Here is a 19,252-nt window from a genome sequence, read left to right as displayed (position 1 = left end):
AACGGGGCAGTGACGGGACTCCGAATGCCAGAGGAGCTTTAGCGTCGGTCGGCGCCACAACAGCAACAATACAATATGTCTTCAGCTTCCACTTGCCTCATTATGTGTCAGCTCGGCAGGTCTGAATGTTCTGAAAAACTCACTAGGAGCCGCATGTCGGTGCTCTACGAGCTCTACTTCAGCGTCCTACGAATTAATGGTATTATGCTAACTTAATTCAAAATTGTTCGTGCTTGTGTTTGAGCACTTGCCTCAATCCGTGCCAGTTCAGTTCTAAATAAATATCGTGGCCGGGTTGGTCTATATTGGAGGGGATGGGTTTGGCTACGCCTCTCGTGAATTTACTGGGCGTTAACAACAATGACGGGCAGAAAAAGCTGCGCCTGTTCGGGTCTTTAACGGCCAGGCAGCCTGCGCTGTGAGTTTTCCCTATTGAGTGCTCTGTCATCCTGAGAGCTTCATTTATCACCGGGACGCAGGCAGGCCCGTCTGACTTATGGGTGAAGACGCATGCCCAGCACTAAACTAACCGTCTGAACTGGCGTCGGAAATCGCTCGCTTACAGCGCCAGGCGTGCCATCTGCTGCGAAATGCTCGGGACCTGCGCCACGTCCAGACCGAAGGCATCTTCAGCCAGCAGCAACTCAGTCACTAAACTTAGCAGCTGAGCCGCGTCGACTGGCCAAGGGTCGATGGAGGGACCAGATGTCGCCAAAACTGTCGCGCTACGCTCCATCGGCTGGAAGACATGCATTCGTCCAGCATGTCATGAATATCCCCTGGTTTAAAACAGCACGCTGACAGGGTGGATGCATGGCGTCCAGCCCGATACCGGCATCATCCCTGCGGTACTTCCGGGTGCTGAAGCCGGCAGTGTTGAGGGTGGACACCCCTGGAGTGCATCTCCTTTTGTGTCAACGAGACGACATTGTGCAGACGACAGTCGCATGACTAAAGCCTTTTGTAAAGCAAGGAATAATGTGTTAATTGATCCACTACATTGAATATCAATAGCCAGAAGCTTGTGGACGTAGATTCGGTGCGCGCTCAGCCTGTATTTGGTTTTAAGCTCGAGTAAGCCTTGTCCGTTATTGCTGGACAAAGGTGGAGCAGGCCAGCGGTACCCGTTCTGCATCATAAAACTAGCCACCGTGAGGGCCCAGCTCTGGCAAATGACTAGGCCTCAGTGCGCATTGGCTTGGTTGTTCCCGCTACGTAGAGCCGCGCCAATGTGTCTGGCCAGGCCGGATCGGGGCCCCGCCCGAGAAACTTCGGACACCTTAGCTTCCTAGTTACAGCGCTGTTATACCTGACCGCTCCTCGAATACATCCAATCCAGGAACGTAAGAGATTCGCGCACACCGTCCCAGGCTATACCGACGTATAACCATTTTCACCGGTCGGGTGATCTGCCGGATCGGGGTCCCATCTAAAATGCCAACTGGGGCCTGTAAGTTCGATGGAGTCGCTTGGGTTAACATCACCAAGGGACGGCAGTCGTGATGCACAAAGTTAACCCTAGCATGGGAATGCAGCTTTGAGCACACCTAGAGAATCCAAAGTCATAGACCATTTGTTATGCTGAGCACCTTTGGCATAAAACGCGGCGGATTATCTCGCATAGCCTACTTCCGGGGTCCTATATTACCGCATCGGTTCTTGAGTTCATTCAAAATCAGACATCATTGCAAAGCTTACTAATGTCTTCGTATTTAGCGTGATCATACCAATTATTTCACCCACAGGACATGCTATAATACATGCATGCGGTCGGTCACGCTCCTTACCACGCGCGTGGTCTTTCGGCGTTTAAGGTGTACTACGAAAAAAATCATTATTTAGACAAGATGTTCCTCAATATGTTATCTTATGATTATGCCATGGGACATCTCGTTGACGTCAGAGTCGCTGCAATAGTGGCCGCGTCAAAATTGTCGCTGTAGTGGACGACTCCCTTGTAGCACCTCCTCTTGTCGAGAGGTGAAAGTGTTTGGCGGTGCGTGTTTGCTGAACCCGAATATCGTTATGTGCGAGCGTTTTGGCCCTGTTTTGTGGTACTCTTGTTTGGTGCCATTGTCAATGATTTTAGATTTCTTTGCTTGCAACCACATGCTCGATTACGGCGCTTTTCATATTTGACTCCCAATCTCAGTTCCATCATAAATAATACCACTGCCCAAAGTGCTGTATCGTGGGGCACAAAACGGAATTCGTGTTCGAAGCATGCACTCAGCGCCTTGAACTGGTTGAAGGCCAAGTACTGTCCTTTGATTGCACGAGTCGCACTAACGTAAGCCAGACACGAATAGTTCGACGATCATATTTTCTTGACCTAGAGCATCAGGTGGCCATTGAGGTGACGGTATTTATGTGGCGTTTCTATGACGTCAAGCGTGCTTGATGACCTTCAAAAATGCTGCGCAAAGTGGTCTGAATAGGTCTGCGTGCGTCACTCTCAGAAACAAGCGTGTTTGAAGTCTTTAGACTGGCATGACTTGCATTTAAATACCTTTAAAGGGAGTGTTCCACACTTCTGTGGGGTTTTGAACTGAAATAGCCATTTAGAAGACCATTCAGTGCAGTTCAAAGCCTTGCCCTTGTAAAGACCTAGACCTGTCTAGTTTCATAGCTAAACGCCCACAAAGATTATTATATATATATATATATATATATATATATATATATATATATATATATATACCTCTCTGTATTTAATATATCATAATATATCTATGTTATTATATATTTCAAGGTCACCTTGGCATTTATGAGGTAATGATAACGTCTTTTAATCCTGCCATTCCATAGGCCATGCGGTGATCAAGGCCAGGAAGAAGCATAATGGTCGAGTTGTTCATATCTGACGTTCGTGAGCGCAATTTCCAGATATAGCGGCCGTCAATTGGCTCTCAATCAATGTTGTGCAAGGGATGGTGACATTATCAAACAATGGCGTATCGAGGAGCATTTTCCTCAACGCGGAAATTGTGTTGTCTAGAGGAATGTTTTCAACTAGAAAGTGTATGCATAGTCATAAGTGAGCTTATTTCATCTAGTTGATGTTTGCCTCAATATCTTCCAATGTGAAACATTCCCTTGAAAAGGGCTATAGCTATACAAAACATCTTTGTTAAATAGCTATCGAAATAGCTATACCAGTTCAAAACTTCATACAAATGTGCAGCAATTTCTTGAACTAATGTGGTTATAGCCCTGTTCCAAAGGAGTTGCAGTGCACCCACCTCCTCCATTGGCGGTGCTTCTTTTTTGCAGCTGCGATCGAAACCGTTAGAGAACACTCTGAAGCTTTACGGCTTCCTCGAAACATGAATTTAGCAACACCTGTCCTGATGTGAGCTGCTTACACTACCGAGAAACGGCCCCAGGAGCGGTGTCTGGGAGATACGTGCAGACGAAACACAGGGTACTAAGGTTGAATGCGTCGTCATCGATCACTTAGCTGCGCGACTGAAGCGAGTTGCGACACGGCTATTCGCATCAAGGCTGGTCACAGGTGGTGTGTGGGGCATCTGAACTAGCAGGGAAACATCCAAGAGCCAGAGGGGAGTAATCTGGGTGTTTCAACGTCCACATGACCCACGGTTAAGGAGGCAAGCAAACTAGGCTATGCCATGCAGTGGAGGTAACATAAATCTTCAAACAATCCCCTATATGCAGGTGACACATTACATACAAAAACAGAAAATTTCTTCGCGCAGAAATGACACCAAGAGCACAGATAGTGGCGTACTTAAGCTGCGCGTCTCAGAAACCAGAGCTACGGGGTTGATTTCTTCGCGTTACCCACCCTTCCCACCAGAGCGAGAGGCAGGCGACGCCAACTAGCCTCAGCAGCAAAGTGCGTCCTGAGGAAGAGGACGTACTTCGTTGCTGAAGACTCAAAGACCCAATGAGACACAAACGGCGTCAGGCAACGGAGTGGTGACCGATTTTTGTGTTCGTCTCCATCTGATAGATCTACAGACGATGATCACAAATTTGTCACTGGAAACTTTGTACGCAGTCTGCTTCAGGAGATATCTGTACCGACAGACATGACAGGCGCGGCGCATTACATAAGCTGAAGGTCGCGTTCCAGTTGGCTTGGTGTGAGTGTGCATAGTGTCGCCAAGCTGGACTTCGGAAAACTTTAGATGCGATATATTCAGCTCTGATATTTTTGGAATATCGTGATGTCACCCGGCGATTCCCAATACACTGAGCGTACCACTGAAACTCTAGTGAGCAAGAGTGTCAGGTCATCGGATGTGACCCTCAATCGCATGCAAATCCATTTTCCAACAAGAGTGGCGCAACCTTTTGATTATCATCTGGGACAGAAGCCTGCGGCGATCAACTGTATAACAATGATCACTTATGACAATTTGCGATAATCGGAAATGGTCCACATGCCGATCCGACTGAGGAAGCACATTGCGGTGGCAGTTTCCAAGATCGTTTAATACATAACACCAAATAGAAAAAAGGACGACCACATCCAACCTTCCACTGACAGTCAAAGTGCGGTGCCCCCTGCCCCCACGCTCAAGAAGTTGTGCCTCGCCCCTTTTTCACATACTTAAGTACCCAAGTGAGCCTTTGCAACGGTGCGCTTCTAAGAAGGCGATGCTCGCTGCCCTTTAGCCTCTTCAGCCGTCCTTTGACGGTATGTAGTATAAGATCCCATGTAGACACCCTGAGCAAGCGGCAATATAAGGCGCGTTTTAGCCCTTCCTGCTGAGTGTGTCACCGAAACAGTTCCCAAAACCGCGCGAGTAAAGCATAGCCAACACCTCGGCGGATATTCTGAGCCCCGAATGTTCTCAGCTAGGCAGATCTCGCATATCTGGGGGCTAAGATGAAATTGATTCTCGACTCCAAATTAAAATGGAATTCACCGCATGCAAATGGTACTAAGATATAGGGCCTTCCTCGACAAATTTTGAAATGAAATGCGTAGCAGGAACAAACAAATGCTCAGTTTTCGGATGTTGTGCTTCATGTCCACTGTACATTTCGACTACTTCCTACGAGTCGTCGACGAGCCTGGGGGGGGGGGGGGGGGGGGGGGGGGGGTAGTGCAGTGTCTAGGCTGTGCGTCTGGGAAACTAGAGGTACGGGGTTCGACTCCTCGCCGTTCCCGCCGGTTTGAGAGGCAAGCAACGTCATGCAACACCAGCAGCTGACTGCATCGAACACCCCCAACAACGGCGGCAAACCACGGCCTGGCCTTGACCCCGGCTCGGCGCGGCAGCGGAGCAGAACTGACCTTGTTCCAGGGCCCGGTGCGCCACTCGCAGTTGTCCGTCGGGCCGCTGCACGGCTCGTCCAGCGCCGGCCGCGGCTGGTCGGCGCACTCGTGCTCCCCCAGCGCCTGCATCTCGTCCGCGCCGGACAGACGGACGCAGACGACCAAGCGGTGGCGGCGGCCCGGCTCGCCGCAGCGGGCCAGGCACGGCTGCCAGGGCTGCGTCCACCACCTGCGGGCCGCGCGCGCCGCGTCAGCCCGCGTCGTCCACGGGGCCGCGGGCGTGCCAGCTGAGGTCATCACCAGGCCGGGTCCACCGGGCTTCGGTCATCGGCTTCGGTCATCGCGGCAGGGTTTGTGTCAGCTCTCGTCGTCACCAGGGCGGTCGCTGGCGACGCTGCGGTCAGATCGCTGCGTGTTTTGCCCCGTGTGCTGCGTGTTTGGCCTCCGTGTGCTGTGTGTTTTGCCTCCGTGTGCTGTGTGTTTTGCCCCGTGTGCTGTGTGTTTTGCCCCGTGTGCTGTGTGTTTTGCCCCGTGTGCTGTGTGTTTTGCCCCGTGTGCTGTGTGTTTTGCCTCCGTGTGCTGTGTGTTTTGCCCCGTGTGCTGTGTGTTTTGTCTCCGTGTGATGTGTGTTTCAGATGACAGCGGATGCAGTGCCCCGCTCCCAGGCAGCGGCAGCCACGGACACAGCAGGCGTCCATATACCCAACCGGCGATACTGCTGTGCTTCCCGCAGGCCAAAGCAGCACTGACGGAGCCAGCCCAAGGTTAACCACTTCGTCAGCCGAAGGCTCTCGCAATCCCATCAGCATCAGCACGTCAGTCACACAATCCCATCAACATCATCACGCCAGCCACATTATCGCATAGAGCCGGTGGAGATCTCCACATGTCGCAACGACCTCCGCCACGGTCAGTCCCTATGTCCAGAGTAGGGCCAGTCACATCTTCGAAAAGACTGCCATCTTCTGGGACATGTCCTGAAAACGTCCACAGTGAACTCAACGAATCCTTTATGATGTTAATAAAAGTCCAAAGTTCACGGATGGCAATGGTGTGTCTTGCTTACTACGGCAATCTCAGAGGTAATTGACGCCTAGTATATGGAAACCTTTCGCCAACGTAACTAGCGGGGCCGAGACATTCTTCAGTCAGCGTACCTGGCGGGGCCGAGACACTCTTCAGCCAGCGTAACTGGCGGGACCGAGACACTCTTCAGCCAGCGTAACTGGCGGGACCGAGACACTTTTCCAGCTTAGCTGGCAGGACCGAGACACTCTTAAGCCGGCGTGGCTGGCGGGACCAATGCACTTTTCCAGTGAAACATGATTGCTTGCGTGATGAACTACTGCCTGTGCATAGGGAGATAACAGCCCCAAGAAACAGGGGATGCAAAGCAACAGCTAAAGCCTTCAAAGGTAAAATAAAGTCCGGAAGTTTGAGCTCGAAAACCAAGGGCGAAGTAGCAGTAGAGGTGAGGAAGTGGGTTCGAAAAGGGTGAAGCGAACACGGCATATGAATGGTCCATTTCTTGTGCCACCGTGAGCGCGAAATACGTTCAGTCATTCTTGCAAATAAGCACCGATTTTGCAAAAAAAATATTTGCCCGGAGCACCTACGTTGCCATTGCAACTGTCGCTCCACGAGGTTCGTGAACTTCGTCTCTTTCAAAATGCGAACTGCTTGAACTTCACAGAAGCTACTAATACGCTAACTAATACATTTCCATCGAATGTCGAACTTCCAACAGCTGGCCGGCAAAATATCGCAATATTATGCACCATCCCTGTATCCGCCGCACTTGCCTCCCCCTTTCAGACCCTCGGGAAAAGTAACTCAACCATATTGCTCTACCGCAATAAATCACTGCCCCTCGCAATCTCCGGCTCCACGAGAACACACAAGCCACACTGCCAGGCAAACAGTACAAAAAAACGTCCTCGCAAAAACTTCGTCGGTGCAGCGCGTGAAGGGAAATCGGTCCCTTACTCGGCAGTGTGGCAGCATTCGGACACTTGGATCGCAGGGATTTCCATATTGTCCGTACTATTGCACCCCCGGCCCGGAGTTCACTGCCTGTTGCTCCTCCCGCTCCCAGGATCGGCCAATCAGCATTGAACCTGACGGAGGTGAATCCGGCATTTAAGTGCCTCGGGCCCAACAGATCGGCCGTGCGCGTCTGAATGCCAAGTTCCGGCTCAAAGTGCTACTGAAATTCTTCTTATTCTCAAAAGCACTTCCCACTCAAAGTGCTATCGAAATTCAAAATTGCTATCAGGCTAAGCAAACAGACAAACAAACAAAAAATGTGAGCGGTTGCAGACCGAGGGGGAGTCAGAAGTCTGGCAGCACAAATTTAAAGTTTCCTCCGTCACAACCACCCGAAAAAAATCTGTAACGATGCTGTTCGTGTCGCTTCGGTCCCCAAGTCCCCGAAGAACATTTTTCAATACAAATATTGGCGGCTTTTACGATGGATTAATGCCCTCAAATATTTTTACGAAGTTCGCGCTGTTCCAAATCATTCGGATTTACCAGACGCTTTGACAGCGAAAGGGTTGTTTTTATGCAATTTAATTGACATGTAACAGCTAAACTACGTCTATCCAACGAATAATTAGTTTGGTGCGCACAACGAAACTCCTTACGGAAATTCGTTGCTGCATTCCATGCCTTTAGGTCACCCAAAGTTTAGTATAATACTACGCCCGGCAACCAGCTGTGTGGATTGGTCGAGGACGCTGGATGCTGGCCGCACCATTATCCTTGACATCGGTGGTGCTGTGTGGAGCAAGGCGAGCTAGGCGGATCATTTTATTCAATGATCGCGTATGGGCCAGGTCTAAATATGAAGGTCTCCAAGTACTGCACACCTATGGATGGGAGGCGTGGCCATTATATCAGTTTGGTTTGTCGCGCCTGCGTTAAACATGCTACCGAGTGTCTGTTTCTTTATGCTTCTAAAAGTTTCAGCAGGACAAGATCTAGCATCGGAACTCTCTAAACAAACATGATCTTGCTTATGGACAGCCAACCTCAATTTCATCAACATAAACGTCGTTACATACTTTTCTGCATCTGGTAAGCCGGAAAAGGCGTTCGTTTTTCACTCAACAAATTTAAAATAGTTTAAATTATGTGAAATCTGCTATTGTGCGGAGATTGAACACAACGAGCTTTGATAAGTCTTATGACATAGCCACTTTGGCTGCAAATGTGGAATAAATATTTGTACGTTTATAGTGCGGGCAACTTCTCCAATTAACTCATGTACTGTAAAGTAGTGGATGCAATGTTCCATGCCATTGGCTGGAATAAAAACAAACTTTGCACGAAGACATTAAGTAATGTCTGCGAGCGGTCTATTCTGGAACAAGGATTTCGCAGCCCGTTCATAGTTTTTATAGAACATCCAAGGTCCAAATAATAAGCTCCAAGGATGAACCAGCTAACCGTCCAAAAAGAGCAAAAAAAAAAGACTGCACAACGCTTCCTTTTCTTTAAACATCAAAAATTCATTCCCACAACCAGTAACCCTAGGCACTACTAGTGTGGCGGCATACCCACCTCGAATCAAATGAAAAGAATAAAAAGGATCGTGGATAAATAATGTGCACCCCAAGCTTTCGTGGAAACATCCACAATTCACATCGATGTTGGCTAAGCTTGACCATCACTCAGCTCGACGACTGCAGCTTAGTCGGCCAGTGAGTGGTATCCAATCGGGAGTGGAACAAGACGGCGGATTCTGGTTCCCACAGGATGTTTTGGCCGAATAAAATCCAAGATCTTGTTTCGTATAGGTTCTATACCAAACCTTGAGCATGGTTCCTGGCTTCTGGTTCTCAATGGCTTCTACGAGACTATTAGACCTTGCATACCGGCTGTCAATGTTTTCTCGTAAGTCCAAGCCCCGGACCCCTGATTATCAGCACAACGTTCGCAGGAGTCACGCAGCATAACCTACATATATATTCGCATAAGAATTAAAAGTCACACAACAGGGACAAGTCAAACAGACGGCATGCCCTGATAGCACAATTAATATAACATTACTGCTTATTGAAGAGCATTACCTATGACTTCGAAGTGAGTGTCTAACAGCTGAAGCCATCCGCACGTCATTCCAAGAAAGCAGGGGTGTGCATTTTAATTTTGTGGAAGGACTCGAGCTTCAATCTTCCAGTGTTGATACCCTCCACTGCGGACTGCTCTCCCAAATATATTTTTGCTCGGATGCTACGAAAATGAAAATTTGTACACTCTATGCTATGTGCTATATGCGTGCTAAACACAACACTGGCTCTAACAAGAAAGCATAATGTTGATGGAATGGGCGACGATGACTGGCCATTGCCTTAAATTAAATACATCAATTTAGAGACATCCACCTGACTGCGTCACGATTCAAGGTCGTATAAGAGATGAGATATGGGTCAAGGCATGAGATACTGGCAGAACCCGGGTGATGCCGACAGTGTGGATCGGGTCAGCTGATCATTGGTCCTCCATTCGCTGTCCACCACCCTGGAGCCTCGAAGCAAAGGTAAACAATCTGTCAGATGACAAGTTCAGTTGACGAAGATGCTACAATGCTAAACTGATTTCCTTTGTAGATGATCATGTTTTATTCCTTTCCTTAAGTTCTGGTAATTAGAGCTTCTCCACGTTCGTATAATTGTCTATACAAGATTCGCATTTTTTGCAAAACCATATTTCTATTTGTAATGATTATTGGTTACTATATACGTACTTTATTGGCTATTATTGATTAACGGGTTATCTGGTTAACTGGTTACAACTTTATTCACCACCAGTTGGTCAGTCACCTAATGGGGACCGTGACGATTCAAATCGCCGCTACTCAGCGTTTTTCTGACCTTGGGCTGAACAAACATATGGCAGAATGAATTAGCTGATATCAAGTTGGGTCAAATGCCAACAATATTTTGTGCGTTTTAGAGCGTGCTCCCTGGTTCTGTTGCTAAGAATGAACCGTGAAAGCTTACGCTGACGTATGTTTGGAATTACTAAGAGAATTATTGAGCTGGAAAGGAGCCAATGTTCCCGGCAAGTCACCTGGCAAGCTCATTGTGTGGCATGAAGACGATGATCTCAGTCAATCGCAGGTTGTTGTGACGAAACGGTAATGTTCCATATTTGCAAACAGTCCGCCAGCCAGCCTAGGAGAAAAGCTTATTTTTCTGGTTCCCAAAGTGGATTTTAGAGCCATAGGTACAAGATAACATTATGCAGCAAAACATCGCCAAATGGCAAGGTAGCAGCAAGTAGAAAATGACCAAGTTCAAATGAGCGCGTTTTCCATGTTCCATTTTACAAGTTATGGAAGATCTTGGCAGGATCTCAATGGGGCATGGTTCGAGCAAAAACACAAAACAAAACGATAACAAAAAACAAACAAGCAAACAAACAAAAAAACTAACGTTTGGGACACTAACGTCAGCGAAATCAATCTCTAGGAAATCGTTCGATCTGATGCAAGAATGGAGTGCCAGACAAATCAATACATCTTTGAAATAGATTCGTAGATAGTTGCACGATTGAATTTAGGACTACATCAATGTCCATTGACCAAAGGTCATATATAAAAGTAGGACTGATTTTTAAAAAAATCTGTTTTTTTACTGGAGAGCTTGCTTTATGAGATAGTTTTTGATACCCTTGTCAAACTCTTGATACCAGGGAACGCAACAGCTTTTAGTAACGTATTCCCAAGCGCAGTCCTTTAAGCTCGTTCAAACAAAAATCAAACAAGGCCGAACAGGATCACTGACCTCAAATGAACGCCAGATATATTTTGCTAAGAACAGGCTTCTAGGTTCGTGCCGGTTGCATAAGAAAGTCTGGGGGCACTTTGCAACTAATCTTTAGTTTGATCTTTTCACCTTATTTTACTAAAAGATCGCGACATATGGACCAAAATCTTGACCTAAATGAGTTCACATACAGACCGCCATATTCTGTGAGTTTGGTGTTTTTAGCTTTCAAAGATTTTAAGATTTCAAAGGATCAAATTGACCTCCACCCCAAAAAAAGCATATATACTCGCCCATCCGGGTGCGTGTTAGGGAGCAAGTGGGCCACATTTGTACGCATACATTTATGAAATGTTTTTCAGAATAGATCAAGCCATTTTCGTTGCTCAGACTCCCAAATTATTCCGAGAACTGAACATCGGAGGGACAATTTTCTGAACCTAGAAAGCCAAGGCTGACAAGAATCTCAGGTATCATTCAGGTTCATGCTGCCTGCTTTGGCATCACTTAAGACTATCTTTTGGTTCTTGCCCAATCTCAGCTTAATTCTGAGCTGTATCTTGGTCTTGTTGGATCTGTACAAGCTCCAGGCTAGATCTTGGCTCTCACCGGATCTCTGCATGTCCTAGGCTGGACCTTGGTTCCTGCTGGATCTTTAGACGAAGTGCCAGACTGGATCTTTGCTCTCGCTGGTTCTCTTGGCCTAGCATCAGGCTGAATCCTGCTTCTTGCTGGATCTTTCGGCACACTAGACAACACATTATATCTATTTCGTTAACGTTTTCCTGAATACGCGAATGTTTGATTGCGTCGTGGAACATTCGTAAGATGTTTATGCGCTGCCAAACTGGCCGCGCGAAATGGCCATCTATCATTTGAAGCACTTCCACCTGCCAAAATGTGGTCATGGCAGTGCCGGATGTGTTCTTGAACCAAATATCGTTGGGTGCTCGTGTTTTTACCCTTCAACGTGATGTCCTTGCATATTTATCCGTGAGTTTAGATGTTTGCTTGTAGTACACACTCAGATGTGACGTTGTGCCAAAGTTGTTCGATCACATGTCTGATTGCCGTAACATGCCCACCGATGTCCAACTTGTATAATGCAGCACGCAACGTGATTCCTGTCTCAATCTTACACTGCTTACACAACGTAGATCGAGAGCCATCCGAACTGTGTGATATCTGTAAACTGTGTTCACGAACACCAGACATGAACGATTGGGTGATTATATCCTACTTGGCCTTGAACGCCGCATGACCAGTGAGATGGCAGGGTTGAATGCCGGTTCTGTGGCATCCCACTTGCCTGAAATACCTTGAAATAGCCTGTAAGAAACAGTGTGTACATATCCGCGGGCGTGTAGCTCAAAAACAAGAAAGTATGAGGTGTTTAGAAGGGAAGGGCTGTGAAATGCACCGCATGATCTGCAATGTGGCTCTTCCAGTCCAAGATCCTACACAAATGTGTAACACTCCCTTTTTATGAGGTAGGATCCCGGTTGTTGGTCCTTCCCTCGGTCTAATTCCGGACTGGTTCCTTTCAGAACCAGGAACCAGCTCCTCAGAAGAAGTATTGGGGGCCAAGCGCATACCCGGTTCTTACACACATCAAGTTTTACCGTTAAGGTAGCAGGCTAGGTTGAACATGCCACTCACTACCGCAAGTTACGTCGGGCACGAATAAGACTGACGTCGATCGTGACGTCATACAACATCGATTACAACCTTAAATAGGATCAGCCCTGGCAACACATGCCCACAGATCACCCGGCTACTTCCTTGCTTCGTCGTATGTGGTAATAAATCGTCAACGGCAAGGTTATTGGATGGTTTATCTCACAGTATTCATCCCCCAACCTGGAACAAAACACCAAGACGCAAGAAACCGACCAGTCTCTTGAATCACAACTAAGCTGCGACTGACAAACACAATTTGGCGGGTTTGAGCGAGACGTGAGTGGAATAGGTGCCTAGTACCCGACCTGGACAGTCACAACTATAAAAACAGTGTACTGCAGTTAAACGAGTAGTGGTCTAAACTAAAGTAAGATGTTTGGTCTGACGTCACTCATGGTGTTACATGATATCGATTGCAGCCTTAAAGGACATTTTTCAGCCTTAAAGGGCATTTCAACTTCACATATTTTTTTTACTTTCCACCTAATGTTACATCAGACGTGTAAAATGTCATCAATAATACCAGCTGTCTGGAAATGCTCCTGAACATCTCAGAATTTCTATCGGAAGTAGCCGACCAGAGGTGGCAAGGTGTGCCGACTTGGTGGAGAAGGTCTGCGGCAAACATCATATTTTTACGCAAAAAATGTTACCAAAATGCTTTACGCAGAACACTTTTGTGACGGCCAAGACAAGAAAGTACACCACACTCTGCAACGCCTAACAAAAGGTCCCCACACATAGACATTATGCGTGCATACTAACACATTTCATCACACAACACAAGCAAACCTTTCCGCAAAGACTCTTTACCACAGCCTACCGCACCATGTATCTCAATAAGGTTTCATCCGCACCCGACGACAAAAATATCCTATGATATCAGTTGGTCGCTCCACTCGGCGACATAGGACGATAAACCAGTGCATTTCCTACGACGCGGTTGGCCGGCCGATTCGTTTTTTTTCAGCCGACTGTCGTGCCCCAAACTAGACAGTATGACAGATTGGAAAAATACCTAGATACGAGGATTCAACTGGTCGCAAGGGCACCCTTCAATCGTTCCGTTGCGGCTGATATGAAGCGGGAGATTATTTTTAACTTTCAATACACTGCGGCTTCACAAGCGGCATTTCCATTGCAGTGTCACGAATGCCTGCCTAGGGCCGGATTTCTGGGCCCCGTCTTCTTCGTTGGTAGTACCGCGATTCTGTATCCTGTCCACAGCAACGACATGCATATTGAGAGTAAGTCGACGAGATGATCCGATCAAGGTAGAAATTGACCTGTTTTACCCAGGCCGACATTTCGATGCATCAAAAAGGCCTTTTACTCACTGCTTTTACTCAATCAAAAGCAGCCAGCCTTTCTCCCTTTGAAAAGCACCATGGGTTTGATGTTGTAATCTGATGACGCTTCTCATGAAAACGAATGATAAGAGGTGCGAAAGGTTCTTAAAAGCCAGTTCATGCCATTTTTGCTCTTGTCCTGATTGCGGATGGTTGCAAGTCAGAGAAGTTTACAAATCAGGGGTGTATCTATATTTATTTTCAGTTCAGGGTTACAAGCATCCCCGAGTTGTTGAAAAGGGTGCCAATCAGGAAGACAGCTAATTTTATGGGTAGACTAGATTATTTTGCAGTGCTTTCCCCAACCTATCTTCAAAAATTATGTCCTCGCTTGAAATGCAGCTAAGTCATCAATGTCTCGTTAACATTAAAACAATTGTTCACCATTTAAGCTTTTGCTTACATGAATCTTGGTTGCCAGACATTTATACGATAGCCAATGACGTAGACAATGGGAAGGCAATGAGAAGTGAAGAGTGAGGTGGGGTAGCAAATGTAAGTCATGGAAAGGTAGAGGAAGGGGAGTACAGGTTCCATCGCAATCTCCTTTCTTATCGAGAGTCTCACCGCAAGTAGCAGAAGGTTATTGTGCGTTATTGTGGTCCAACTGCCCTGGGAGTTCGGAGAAAGATTAGCATCTGGTGCTCTTTGAGGACAATGTTGACTGCTGATTATAGCACCCCTACTGCAACAGGAAAGCTCTGGAACTGAGTCACACTGCAGAGCGCATTCATATGCACATTTTCTTTGCGCTTGTGAGTATGATATTTGCATGGATGCAAATGTCGTTTATTTATTTTTGTTTTTGCTAACAATGAACTGCAAAACATACCTGGTGAAGCCTTCATCACTATCACAACATAGTGAATTGACACTCCCGTCATCATGCCACAACATGTGGTTGTGTCATAATGACAGAAGTGTCAATTTCTTCTCATGATTAGCAGGTAGTAGCCCACAGACCTCACAACCTCCACTCCCCTGACTGTCCTTGATCATCGGACCCAGTGGGCCTTCCAGGCCCCTCGGGCCTCCTCAAACTCTGCCTCTAGAAGACTCGGGCCCCTTGCCAACACAGGGCCCCCGTTAGACGCTGTCGTGCGCTGACAGCGACGTGCGCTGCGGCCCCGACCAATGTAAATCGCTGGCTCCTGTCTGGGAAATGAGGCCTTAGGCCGATGCCGTCACGGAGCCGAATGTGCGTTACTGTTGGCGTCTGACCGAAATGTAAACCCTTATCGACACGGTGAGTCCCTAATCAGCACGCAGGCGCGTGCCCTGTGCCCCCACCCCTCGGCCTGCACTGCCTGTAACGCACTGGTTCAAACGTCAATCAGCCAACTTTTCCGTAACAGGCCCTTGCCTCATGGGCCAATCGCAAGCGTTATTTTATTCGTGTCAGTAGAGGTGGGCTCGGTGGTTGTCATGACGACGGTGGTCGCGACTGCAGGGAAGAGGCAAAGTGTTGATACAATGCGCTGACAGCGTACTTTGGACTTGAAAACAATTTTCTAAAAATAAATTTATTCCGAATGGTTTGCATGGGTGACTGGGTTCATAGTACCTGCTAAGCATAGCTTGTTGCGTGCATCGTGAACCCACCACTCAATTGGCACCGCCCAGTTCAACGGATAATCTTGCCTCCACCCTTGAGCCAGACAGGAATGCGGATGGTTTTACTTGCCGCACAATGCTGCGACACTACCGTCCCGGGCCTGGGTTGACACTTGTTGGCCAGTTGCCAGCCGACCTTTTCTCTCATTGCCAGCCAGTTGCCAGCTCATTTCCGTCGGGTCAAACGATGCGCCCGCTCTGGGATTCATACCTAGTGCCGCTGGATTACGAGTCCAGCATATTCCCCCTAGACGACAGTGGCGGCTAATACAAATAAATATCCTCATTACGTCTTGATAGCGCTGCAGTTGCACTTCCCAGCGCTTTCATAAGACGTAGCTAGTCCGGAGGCTCCACTGAGAATGTTTTTGAAAAAGGCCCGAAGATGGCACACTCCTTTCAACAAGGGTGAGCCCTGATCACACTCTTCAAACCCGTTAGTGTCTGTGGTCAATTTCACCAGACGCACCATATGGCTAGCGCCACAAGTTCCCGCTTTCCCGGCCGATCCAACCAGGGGTGTCAAATGAGCAGAGAGGCGCTGGCTCCCAATAATAGACCGCGCGCTGGAGGCAGAGAAAAACGGACCAGTCACATCAATGACCTTGCCAAAGACGTGGCGTGTCGTGCGGGCGAGTGAGGGGATGTGAGAACATGTGCCGCGTGAAGGGATGCGCCAACATGTGCTGCGTGAAGGGATGTGTCAACACGTGCTGCGTGAAGGGATGCGCAAACGTGCGCCGAGTACGGAGGGGTGGGGAGAGCGGTGGTGTGCGAGCATGCACCAAGAGCGGGGATGTGCAAATATGCGCCACGTACGGCAATGTACGAACATGCACCGAGCCGGCCTGAATGCATCGCGCGCTGGTAAATTTGAATACATGTTGAGAAAAGCACTCGCTGGTCGCTTCTCAGCTCCCACGACTGCGACTGGGACTGATACTGGCAGGATGCTCCATTCCAACCTCAAAACGCGACGGCCTTTCCGAGATTATGGCCCGCCAGCTGTTGAAATCTAGCTGAAAGGTGAACTCGAAATCAAAGCGCCCGTGTCACTCAGGTAACACGTTTTATCCTCACATGGTTTCAAGGCGATCAGTTCTAACTAGGCATACCCAGGACGCCGTAGGCTGACAATAATAGATCAGATATTTTGTTTCCGGCCTTTTGCCACGGAGAGCCATGGAGTGTTTCACACGCACAGCGCAATGTTACCGACTGTCGTCCCGCACTAGACTGATGCACTCCGGCCAGTTGCCAGCTGACCTTTTCGTGTCAGTCGGCGCGAACAACGAGCCCGTTCTGAGACCCATACCCAGTGGTGCCAGTTTACGGGTCCAGTTTCAATATCCAGGACCACGGAAGTCGCCTTCAAGGAATACTTTTTCGAATTTTGCGATATGGACAGATCTCAAAGGGAAACAACTTCTCAAACATATTTCGACCGGAGCGTCGAAAGAGCAGGGGATGAGAAATATTGATGAGTTGAACAACAGGCGGTCATTAATGGAAACCCGTAAATCACGTTGATCAATATCGGTCCCAGAAACAGTTGACGATGATAACGAGTTGGATTAGGAGCGCACCGACTACAATGGCCACATCCCAGGTTTAACAGTTCATCTTAAGAGTAATGCCCTACCTGACTAATGCAAATTCTGCCACGATCCCTAAGATTTGCCGCGGCAGTGGCAGCCCAAACCAATAGGCCGCCTCGACCACGTTCTTCAATATATATATATATATATATATATATATATATATATATATATATATATATATATATATCGCGTGATAAGGTAAAGCCATGAGGGATTGGGATTAGTTCAGCAGTGCCGGATATCTTCAAATTTTGTAAGCTTATGGGTCCTTGTTTACAAACTTTTCCATTACGAACATTTCTTGTGACGAACCTTATGCTATCAAACTCCTTTACGTACCCCTTCTTAAACGAGCGAGTCACATCCTTTACGAACATTACTTACTGAGAACTTCACACATTACAAAATGAAAAACTTTCCTTACAACCTTTTCCATGCATTACGAAGCTCTTGTTCACGAGCGTTGGTTCGAGCGCCACGCCACATCACGCCTGCCACACTGGGCCGTACCGGGCAGGACAGTCCTCCGTGTTGCAGGGTCTGGACCTGGTCTCTGGCCGGTCGGTGGAGCAGTAGATGTCCTCCACCCGGCCTGCCTCGTCCTCCATGCAGACCGCGTCAGACGTCTGAAAACGGGGCCGACAGCTAACTGGACAGCACGGACTTCTGTGCTGTGCTCGCCTTGCACGGGTCCGGTTGCAAGCCAAGCGCAGCGCTCTTAGCTACGGCCTGCAGAATATATGAACCAGTGTGGCACAGCAGGTGTAACAAGTCACCACGGAGAGATTGATGGAACAATGGGTAGCGAAACTTATTTACTGTGGAACTTGGCTGTGAAAGGGGTTACGCGGACACGCATATGCACATAAAAACCCCTTCCACCACTGAAGCTTGATTTTATACATTCATTTTATCCTTAACATTCGTCCAAACAGGAAAGGGGAGGGGGCGCAATGCGACCTCCTCAGATTTTCTGAGGATGTCCACCCAGTATGCCATGTAATCGCGCCCAAATGCTCGAAAGCCTATGCGGCATTTATGGGTTTAGGCACTAAGGACGTATCTCTAGCATTTCTGGTTTCCAAGTGCCGACGCCTTTGTAAGGACACTGCACGATGATCCACGGCCGGCTTGAGCGTCGGTGGTAACCGGCGAACCCGCTGAGAGCGCGCGGAGGTCCGATCTGATGCACGAACGGAGTTCTACACCATAAGACAACTGCATAGCAATGTGTACAAAATTAAACAATAAATATACCAGTGTAAGCTACAAGTGGCTGCGTGGCAAGGTTTCGTACATATTAACAACATGAAAAGCTAAAACAGTGCGATTTTCAAGGACGATTAAACTTTGACCAGGTACAATGAAATTGTCACTGGCCTAACATTACAAAAGTTATCACCAATCATCACATCTCGATGCAAGAAAGCCGCTTCTTGGTGAGGCTCCATCTTTCTTGGTTTGGAAACCGCAGGGGGGCCACATCGACCCCCTTATCATTCAAGATTATGGAAAAGGCGAATCGGAGCGAAGGTTTAAGAAATCAAGCTAGCACCGCAACCCACAATGAGTAGTCTGAGGGTCCGCTTGTTGATGGTGTACGTAAACCTGGCATCAGCAAGTGAATCGCACCACGGACGTTCAATTACGGCCGCACCAGGTCGGCTGGGAGCAGCCAAAGAACGGAGGGAGTCATTCAGCTCCGCTCTTCCACAGCTCATTCGACGAAGCCCCGCAGCCCCATGGGACCTAATGCCCAGTGGATTGCGGCACGCCGCGCTGGTTCCCCGGACGCAGCTGAATAGGTTCTGGTCAGTTCGACGGACCATGAAGACACCCTTCTCACACTCTGAACATGACATAGAACAGTGGAGCGGGTCCACTACAACGCGGACCACGTGAAGGTTACGCACGAACGGAACCAGCTACCTGAAGGAGGCAGAGGGACGCCGAGGCTGAGTGGATAACCAAAACAACAAACGC

General features: G+C 48.1%; 1 protein-coding gene across 1 annotated transcript in view; it reads right to left on the bottom strand.

Moving 5' to 3' along the window:
- Nucleotides 1–559: 559 nt before the first annotated feature.
- The window catches only part of LOC119100032 (A disintegrin and metalloproteinase with thrombospondin motifs 7), a gene marked incomplete at its 5' end in the record, with an annotated part of 52,882 nt that continues 34,189 nt past the window's right edge, over nucleotides 560–19,252 (bottom strand). The window contains 3 exons of the mRNA XM_037223148.1: nucleotides 560–739; nucleotides 5,270–5,480; nucleotides 17,780–17,895. Of these exons, the coding sequence (XP_037079043.1) occupies nucleotides 560–739; nucleotides 5,270–5,480; nucleotides 17,780–17,895 (507 nt within the window). The remainder of the gene's footprint in view (nucleotides 740–5,269; nucleotides 5,481–17,779; nucleotides 17,896–19,252) is intronic.

Source organism: Pollicipes pollicipes, unplaced genomic scaffold (genome assembly GCF_011947565.3).
Source record: "Pollicipes pollicipes isolate AB1234 unplaced genomic scaffold, Ppol_2.1 Scaffold_4881;HRSCAF=5763_pilon_pilon_pilon, whole genome shotgun sequence".
NCBI lineage: Eukaryota > Metazoa > Arthropoda > Thecostraca > Pollicipedomorpha > Pollicipedidae > Pollicipes > Pollicipes pollicipes.
This window is presented reverse-complemented; position numbering and strand designations above follow the sequence as displayed.